Consider the following 9601-nt stretch of genomic DNA (forward strand, 5'->3'; position numbering starts at 1 on the left):
TCATCAGACAACCATTGTTGCCGCCATGCTTAATTTCACCATTTGCCATAAGCAAACTGCAAGCCTCATCATTGCCACCTCAAACCCTCAAACCTGTCCTTAAGCACCTTATATAGAAGACCTCCATCGTGCATCAGCCCCGCCAAATCGAGCGACTTCTGAGCCCACCGTCGACATGAAGTATCATCTGGTTTTGTATAGAAATCTACCGCACGGTTAAAAACCGTTGTGGAAAGCCACTCAAGTTCTTCTTCTGGGTAACATGACGAGGATATTGCCGGCCTATGCAGGTCCCTGTGTTCACCCTTCTCAGACCGGGAATGGCTCTCCCTGGCTAACACATAGGCCTGCTCAAGTACGCTTTCTGCCATCTCGACGTTGGAGTCTAAGGATAGTTGAAACTGACACCGGATCCAGCGGGAAAGTTTGGTGGTGTCGCGGACTTCGCCGTGACGGGCAATATTAGTAGTTATTTGCTTTATTTTCAGTGTTGTTAGTGTCAGCCATAAGTCAATGAAGGGGAAATTACAGGTATGACGCATTGTTTGGATGGTTAGTTCAATTTACCTGCAGGACCCGTGCAGCATTCTCAAGGGGTGCTTCTGAACAGAGCATTGCATCCGAAAACGTGCCATATAATACGTCGTCCGCGAATGATTCGGATTCTTCGATGATTTCACTAAGGCTTTCCCACTGCCGCAACCGCACAGCAGCTTCGAAGTCAAACGCTAACAATGTCCGGTGTTTTTGAAGTAAGTCATTCCGATCTGCCACTTCCAAGTTTTTGGTTTCACAATTGAAGACATCTCGAAAGAATTGTATATAATTTCTGGAGTCAAGGTAGTAATCTGCCTGAAGGACTCTGTCAGTAAATTCCGACCCAAACATCCTTGAAGACACAAATAGCGCGGACGAACCCGAGTTTGAGCATCTGCCTCTGTTCGTGCTCGAGCCATGTTAAGTAATGCGCCCAAAAAATAACAAAGTAACCTTCGCAAAGTGACAGCATATAGCTGCTTCAGAGTCAAGTTCGAAGGATACATGTCAAGGAACTGGCTTCCAGTCAGTTCGGTTAGTCCAAATTATTTCGGATGAAGCTGCGTGGCGCACCTTAATAGATGTGTTCACAAGAGATAGTACGGGGCGAATATCCCATATTGTACAATACTTTACGGCGAGGTTATAGCTATTTCGAGAAAACCACTCCATCTCAGAGATTGAAAAGGGACTCCCGTTCTCCTGATCACAGTATTCGATCGCTTTTGCAGTTGCTTAACGGTGACGGAGTTAGGATCAGCTCCATTTTAAAACACCAAGGAAGCGAAACACACCGATCTCGAATACGTTGCAAGTATTCTCTATGACCTCTAGTTGTATCGACTGATCTGAACTGCTCACTTCTGAGACGAGAAGGCGGATAGTATGTCTAGAGTTGCATCAGCCGGGTCCATGGTAATAGTATCGATCGAAATACAGGTAAACATTGGACATAATCACCGAAGAAGTGCTGGCAAATGAATTCCATCCAACGACTTCTTATCAAGGATATCCAGCAGAATCCGTAGAGCGATAACTTCTTGATATTTATCCTCAATATGTCGTGTCTCCGCAAGGCATGCCAGAATATATTTTTCGGATCCTGTGCCCTGTTTGGAAAGAGTCTCAAGACACTCCATTGCTGTCCACTACAGGTCAGATTATGTTGGCGGAGGCAAACGGTAGATATTGGCCTACCCAATTGAGTATCCTTGTCCAACAATGCAACTTTGTACAGCAGATACTGTGTCAAACTCTCAGACCTTGAGGCCTCTGGCATGTCGTCGAACAACTGACGTGCTTTTGATGCATCCACTTTCCCCAACGCGCAGAGAATCATTTTCCTATCTAGGCTGAGTCCCAGTCCCTGAGCTGGTGCGTCTGGGAGCCTTGACGTACCTGCACAATTTAGTTCTGTTCGTATTTCCTGCATTTACAAACATCATATGCCGAGCAAGCAAGCACCACTTCTCTGCAACATCATATTCTTTGCGTTCATAAGCAATATTGGTCTTCTTCCACAAGAGCTATTTATTCTTTTGTTAGTAAAAAAAGTTCATATACGATTTGTAAGAAAACACTGACAATTAAAGATGCTTGGGCGGCTTCCTCGCTAAAGGGTTTCCGCAACGATTCCTCGAGCTTTTCTATCAAACCTAAAAGCGAATTTAGGCCAGCGGTAAGCTCAGATAACGCAGTTTGCATCCAAACAAATGTTACAAAACACTTCTCCAGGATGAAAATGTCATTATGCAGAACCAATCTCTGTATCAGAAGCTGTTTGAGGATATCTAGTGCAAGCTCCGAACTTCACGATTTATTAGCACGAAATCGTAGCACTGCAACTGAGGCAGGTGTAGAGCTCACCTCCATTTGTTTAGTCGATGTACGTGTCGAGTTATCCTTATCCAATGTTAGGTAATTTTGATACGCATAGCTGAAGATATATAACGAACATTTCATAATTCGATTCAGTGATAGGAACTGTCCGAACCAGGTGACAGAGCTCTGCATAGATACAAGGTATAAGTCGTTGAAAAATCCTCATTCGAGATAACAGTACGTACTTGCGTAATAACGTTGGCTGTCAGGGGAGGGTGATTTGCTGATAACGTCTAGGTTCAAAAGGATAACCGGAAGTCGATTTCCGTATTCCTGGCGCAAGATTAGTAGCAAACCAACAAATTGTGGTAAAAGGAGATGAAGACATGACTTACTTGCTCAAGTATGTCAAGTAAACTTGAAACAATAGTTTCTCCATGCTCGTGTTGTAAAAACATGTTTGCACGGACTAGTGAAAAACGACAAAGTTCAATAACCCAATAACCAGAACGAGGACAACGAGCACTTACCTCTCGCAAGAAGCACAGCGAACTGGAGTTCTCTTCTGTTCTCACCAATCCGCCCAATCTCTGGTTGGGGTAATGCTTCATAGGACCGTTGTAACCAGCACGCAGCTGACGAGTGCTCGCCTCGAATTATCATAGATTTTCCGATATCGTAAGTGACTCCTGCACACCGCTCGGCCATGGTAGGATCATGTTTTAAGTATTCCACGTCAATCTTAGAGAACATATGCTCTGTAATTTCCATCTGATCTTGACGCCATGACTAGGTAAGGCGTTCCTTAGCATATAGCCACTAACAACAGATTCAAGCTTCATCTTACCAGTACCATACGCAAAATATAGTATTCGGTAGAGCTTTTGCAAATACTGCCATCAGGAGTACTGCTGCCTTGATTTCGCTTTGACAGGACTTCTTCACGAGCTGCAGCTTTCCCAAGTATTTTCAAACACAGACTTAGTTGGTCAACATCTATAGACCTTGTTAGGCTCTGCAATTCAAGAGTAGCGCATCCTGTTCACTTCGAACCTAGACATCCTCGTGCTGTTGCCAAGGCCACTTTTAGAAGTCTCAAGTAATCTGTATGTTCTTCAAATAGTTACAGTCAGTACCATCCCATTACGAATGGTTTTGATCAGGGAAATTGTGGTAGAATAGGTTCACCTGAATCAATTCCTTTCTCCTCATTCCCTGCCCCAAACTCAATCATAAAAAATGAAAATGCCCGAGCTACCCGAAGAGGCCACATATCAGCAAAACTAGAAATTTATGTCCACAAAATTAGATAGCCCAGAACTCATTTACACTAACCAACACATAAAACCAACAAACGTTCCCCATTTCCACCATCATTCCTGATAAGTCGCGTACACACATTCCACAAATTCGTCCCTATCGAATCCAGCAATTCTTGATCATCTAGGAGAGGATCGCTCGGTGCCTCCAAGATGTAGTTTATGTGTCTGTTGATGCTAGGGAGTTTATCGCAGAAGATGGTGTCGTCATCATCTTCTACGGATTTGAGGAATATCTTGTGGAGAAATGTGCCAAAGTCTAACATGCCCCGTTTGAAAGGAGTAATCAGAAAGTGCCATTCCGGACGCCACCGATATAATGAGGAGCAGGGCAGAGGAAAGGGAGAGAAGGGAGAACCTTTGCAGACGTACCTAAAATCAACTTTGTCTTCGCTGTGGTGTTCCGGCTTGCTTGCGGCATCATTATAGGGGCAATAGATGTCCGAGCTCTCTCTCTTATTCTTCTTTATTTTTTTCCCCTTGGGAAATTAATTCGGGTCTCGTATAGTGTTTTAGGAATAGATGGAGCAGATGTTGAGCAATTGAGAACTGGAGATGAAGGACACCTCCGTGGTGAGCAGGTGAAGTTAGAAAAAGGTCGTCCAGCTAGACCGAAAAAGGAGTCACGCGTGGTCAACCCAACAACACATGTCCAATCCGGCTATACTTAACAAACAAATAACGTCACAGTACAATGGAGCACTGTTGTGGATTGATAGTCTAATATTGATATCGTGGCATCGACTGAAAGCATATATACGGACTCCCGACAATAGGATGCCAATACATACCGAAAATAGAAAACCAAGTCTAGTTGCAACGAGCTAGCAGGCAAGTATCAAAATCAAAAGAAACAAAAAGAAAGACAAAGAAATAGAATAAAAATAGGAAAAAGTTCATCCCCATGGTTGAAGCAAGGTCATGATGAGAGAATGGGGAATGGTGGCATATACAGCGAGATAGCAGAGGTAGATATGTACATGTACGTACAATATACACAAGTATTTTATTCAATGGTCTCAGGAGAATGAAAAAAGTAAATACGGCTAAGATCACCGGTCCGTTCGTTTCATCGGGAGGAAGTTTCCAACGATAAGAGAAGGGCTTGTATCCTGTCAGCATATATATTCCTAATACCTTATATATATTGTGTCGGTGGTGATAGATGTACATGTACTTACATGTTGTGAGTATCACGGCGGATGGTAAATGAAAAACAACATTTGATGCCTTCAGCTCGACTATTCGAATTGGGGCTTTTCAGCGTACAGCTCGTAAGCATTGCCTTTTGAGTGCTGTCGAATGCAATCGCTCCAAATTTCTCCCAGTAGCTGACTAGCTGGTCTTCCACAATTATTTCATGGATTGCCAATTTGCCCTTTTGTTTTTTTAGAACAGGTTATTATGTTAGTTAGTAAACGATTTCTGCTAGGAACGGCTTCAACGAAGGTTATATTGGGAAAATATAAATCTTACGTCTCGCAGAGACTCAATGGGAACGTCGATAAGCTGCGCCATCTCCTTATTGCCTCGAAAAATCTGGCCTGTTCTCCTCCAACAACACGCTGGTATCGCCATGCTCGCGAAGACACGATCGTACTCCATCAAGCTCCTTTCGAACCACATCTCAACCACCAAAAGCTCCATATCTGTAAGTGATTGCATCCGTTCCCGGAACTTGGGCCGAAATTTGTCTAGTTGGCGAAGGATCTTTTGTCGCGATGCAGGCTCTAGATGTTTCTCCATGTACGAATTTAACCGCGCGTAACCACCGACGTAGTTGAATGGCTTCAGCAAGCCCGCATCATACTTGGCTTTTAAAAGTTTGTTCATCCTCTCTTCCGGTGGATCGGTTCCCGACGGATCTGCCGCTGTCATGTAATAAGTTTCCTTGGCCTTTTCATTTCCAACATTGCTGCTTGGACGTTGAATCGAGTTCCCCACGTTTGCAGTTTGGGATTGAGCAGACAGTATTGATGGAGGTAGCATGGCTTGCTGCTGCTGCTGTTGTTGAAGAAACGGCTGATTATTGTGCGGTATGAGATTGGTTGACATGGAATTAAGTAATGACGAATCCCTATAGAGGCCGGACATTTCTTCCCCTGGATACATGGAGGCGTCGTCAAGTAAACTCGTACTCAGGAAATCGTTAAGTAAATTATATTCGTTTGTAACTTCGGGATGGTTGAACATATATGATGGATGAAAAGTGTGCATGTCTTGGAACTGGTTCTGTGTGCCAAATCGCCAATCGTTGTAACTCATAACTGATCACAGTTATTAACTAGCATAGGAATAGACACGAAGATGTGTGTAGAAAAGGCCCTATATAAATTACTCACGCTGCTGTGGACTAACATCGACCGGGTTTGAAGAAATACCCTGAGGTTGAGAAGATTGAGAATGATCAATGGAAGTCGAAAGGTTGGGGACACTGGAATTGCGAAGCACTTGATTTATCTCATGCGGTTCAATCTTCCGTGGCATATTTTGAGCTCCTGCGAAATCATTGTTCGATGAAACCTCTTCCTCCGGCGGAGAAACCTCGTGTTCGCTCTTCGCCCGCTTTACGTTTTCTCTCGGCTCGTCGTGGCAGAGATGGCCGATGTTGCGTTTTATACAGCGAGTACATGGTCGGTCCTGTTTTTTTAAGGGTCCACGAATGAGAGGCATTAGCCACGTTCCAGCAGGCACTTGGAAAAAAAAAAAAAAGAAGTTGAGTAGAGAGAGCCATAGGACAATGGAAAGTCGTACCGAATCGCAGGTCATATGCTGTCCAACGTCGATGAATGAAGATTTTTCCTTGATGTCAGCCAGGCCAATCCCCTTGTATTCCATAACGGCCCTGGTACTCTATGACTATGCAGTTATGCGTTGATTGCCAACAAATTGGTAGCTACCCGCGGGCACATCTAGGTAAAAGCAAAAAAAGGAGTGCTCACCGATCGTCGGCAATAGACACAAGCTGCAGATGTAACAAACGGTTAGCAGTTATTCTTCCCGTCCGAGCTGCCAGGATTCAAGCATAAATGAAAGCGGAAAAAAATGATACATATGAGCGACGCCATTCTCAGCTTGCAAGAGATAACTGCTTAACCCACCGTGATTAACTTTGCGACGCTTCTTTGGGCTGGAATTTGCAGGCGTCCCATCTGCAACCTTAGGGGCAGATTGGTTGTTCTTTGTGCTCATCTCTTCGGTTTGCGCATCGCGCTCTGCTGTTGAATTCGATGGCGTGGCTGTATCCAAGACTCCTCCATTACTCGACTTTTCCCCTTCGTCTTTCGCGAGCTGGGTTTCCCCGTCCTTGGTCATCAACGGCTTGCTGCTCTGAAAACAGGATGCACGTTAGTTCCAGTGGGCGCGCCGAGCCGATTGCACTGCGTAGTATTTAATCAGTATCACTACAGTGCGAGCGGTCGCTTTCCGCCCGAAGATCGTTGGTCGCCAGTTGGGTCTCGAATGGATCGTCTTGCTTGATGCCTTGCAGCGGGTAGCACTGGGGCTGATGGGTCTTCTGTGCAGTAAATAGGCCTTCAAAAGTGACAATAACAAAAAGAGAGTGGAATAGGATCAGTTAAACTCTGCGTTCGATTTTGTCCCCGCATGCGAATGGTGGAGCGCTGTTAACCGTAAACTTTGGGACATCTGAACACTGCCGAGGGACGAACTTCAAACCCAAGGATAGCCACAAACAATCTCCTGCCGTTGCTCCTAATCTAATAAACACATATTCCAATAATGCTACAGGCCGGTGCGACAAACATGGTGGCTAAAAGACCAGAGATATTGCCATTGTATTTCTTTGATCCCGTTCCCCGTGTGGAGTACAATCAAATTGTAGGAAAGTTAGAGGCCGCTTTTCGTGCCCGGATGTTTCAAATGACATTCTTCTGGAGCTTTGTTCCACTTACGCGGTGATTACACGCCTAGATCTAAGGAGATGTTCAGATAGATACATGATGGTATGTAAGGAAATAAAACCTGCTGATTCAATATCCGCATTTTATTGGGAAATCGGGTTCTGCTTCTCAGCCACTTGATATCTATATATTTTTCCTAGCCGAAACAGGAGTCCAGCAACGTCTATACTTTCTCTGGAGGGCCGATGGCTTCCGCATTGGACGTACATTGGAAGATTCTATCTTTCTCGGGAACATCCGAAGAAGTCACCCTAGGGGAAGAAGATCTAAGCATGATTGGGCACGAATGATGGCTTCTCTAAGGCCCGCAATCTGGGTGACATTATTTTGCATCGATTCGAGATGGCTGCGAAGCTGCTTAATCAAAGGATAGAGTTCTGAGTCGGTATCAATCTGTTTGAGGTTTGTAAGTCGGAAAAATCCCCGAAAAGAAATATAAAATAAATCGAAATAATCGATTTGAGGGAATTTTTCCATACCTCACACAGCATACCCCTGTTATTCTTCAGTCCGGTAAAGGTGAGGGATGTACTCCCGTCGCTTTGCTGTCCAAGTCGTTCCAGGTGCCGGATGACTGGATGAGCCTAGATTGACAAATCAGTACCTTTTCGGAGGGGAAGCTCTGGTAAGTTTTGAAAAAATTAACATATTGTACATTTCTTGTCTGTCGCTTCCTTTCTGTTTGCGCTGCTCTCGCATTCTTTTCCAGCTCCTCGAGTTGCGCTTTGTCTTCTGCTAGATGAGCTTCCTCCCGGGTGATCTCTGCTCTTAACAAATCCGCAGAATTAACAACCGCAGCCAATTGAAGTTCCAAGGCACGCTACAAAACGTTTTCAGTTCTCGCTCTATGTTCAAATCAAATGCGAATTCGAGAATACTAACATTCTCATCCAATGCCGCTTCGTAGTCGAAATCGGCGTCTTTGGTACCAGGCGGGAATGGCATTCGAGGTAACCGTCTCCCTAAACTGTTGCCGGCACAAAATACATGATTAGCAAGGGCCTGTTATGATATGAACCTTCTTTTGGCCTCAATAAAAACACCAAAAATTTGAGGATTCAATGGTTGATACAAGATGTCCCGTTACATACTTTTTTCTGACTGCCACAACCGCCGTTTGGGCTTCGATACGCTTCCTTTCGTCGCGATGTCTCATAACAACAGGCCGCTCGATCGATCGGAAAAGGTCTTTGATCATCCCTTGAACAGAATCAGGTAGCGTGGTCCATTTTGTTTTAATTGTACGTTCGGCGATATGCCGAGTCCGAGGTTTCAATATTGCGAATCTCTTGCGATCATGTTCTCCTTCTTGCTGGTCGGGGCCATCGTCAGATCGCTGTTTTCGTTTTGGAGGCATGACCGCAGTGAGATGAAGTGGCCTTGGGGTTTTGATACAAATGTCAGATCAAGCCCACAACATGAATTGCAAGTGTCAATATTGTTTTGGATTATCTTCGCGTTCCCATCCTGGCATAGCAAACCTACGCCAAGACCTTATTTATCTCCACGTGATATCGAATCCAAACTGGAGGAGACCTCTTCCTCAAGCCCTGAGAGTAACGTGAGTATCTTCGAGAAAGCCAGAAGATCGAAATAATATAGAATTGCTGTCTCCTTGTGAAATCTGAGAGACCACGATTATGTGAACCGTGTGAACCTGTATGAACCTGTATGAAGTGCGTCGTGGTTCAGCTCTTCAGATCCAGTGCTATTCGCCACCATCGCTTTCATGAATCACAGTTCAGTCCAGCTGCGCGTTGAAGGATTGATACTACCAATCCGTCCGCAATGCTCTTACATTTGGGCTTCATCCCAGTTGCAGATTTGAGGCTGTTGGTACCGAAGCTCGCAAGCCCGGAACCTGCCAGCGTGTAACTTGCAACAACAGCAGCATCTGATGCTGAAATCCTCTATATACCAGCGGATGACTGACAGAGCTGTTCTTAGCCCATGGAAGCCCTCCGATTGGAATTACGATCATAAATACCCTCCTAAATAGAA

General features: G+C 44.7%; 3 protein-coding genes across 3 annotated transcripts; all 3 read right to left on the bottom strand.

The window, feature by feature from the left end:
- Positions 1-68: 68 nt before the first annotated feature.
- On the bottom strand, positions 69-4101 carry HCAG_03819 (predicted protein; the record flags this gene model as incomplete). The annotated part of the gene is made up of 15 exons (XM_001541671.1): positions 69-476; positions 568-852; positions 1111-1271; positions 1332-1426; positions 1498-1678; positions 1735-1925; positions 1978-2063; positions 2122-2327; positions 2604-2691; positions 2754-2827; positions 2889-3147; positions 3206-3354; positions 3412-3462; positions 3754-3936; positions 4050-4101. The coding sequence occupies 15 exons, from the start codon at positions 4099-4101 to the stop codon at positions 69-71; spliced, it is 2469 nt and encodes an 822-aa protein (XP_001541721.1).
- A 645-nt stretch (positions 4102-4746) lies between these two features.
- On the bottom strand, positions 4747-6164 carry HCAG_03820 (conserved hypothetical protein; the record flags this gene model as incomplete). Its single annotated transcript, XM_001541672.1, has 4 exons — positions 4747-4789; positions 4859-5055; positions 5154-5944; positions 6020-6164. The coding sequence occupies 4 exons, from the start codon at positions 6162-6164 to the stop codon at positions 4747-4749; spliced, it is 1176 nt and encodes a 391-aa protein (XP_001541722.1).
- A 1682-nt stretch (positions 6165-7846) lies between these two features.
- Positions 7847-8957, bottom strand: HCAG_03821 (predicted protein; the record flags this gene model as incomplete). The annotated part of the gene is made up of 5 exons (XM_001541673.1): positions 7847-7993; positions 8080-8184; positions 8256-8420; positions 8483-8567; positions 8692-8957. 5 exons carry the CDS (start codon positions 8955-8957, stop codon positions 7847-7849), a joined length of 768 nt encoding a protein of 255 aa, XP_001541723.1.
- Positions 8958-9601: the final 644 nt, after the last annotated feature.

The sequence above is a fragment of the Histoplasma capsulatum genome, genomic scaffold, assembly GCF_000149585.1.
Source record: "Histoplasma capsulatum NAm1 scaffold_3 genomic scaffold, whole genome shotgun sequence".
In the NCBI taxonomy this organism is placed as follows: Eukaryota; Fungi; Ascomycota; class Eurotiomycetes; order Onygenales; family Ajellomycetaceae; genus Histoplasma; species Histoplasma mississippiense.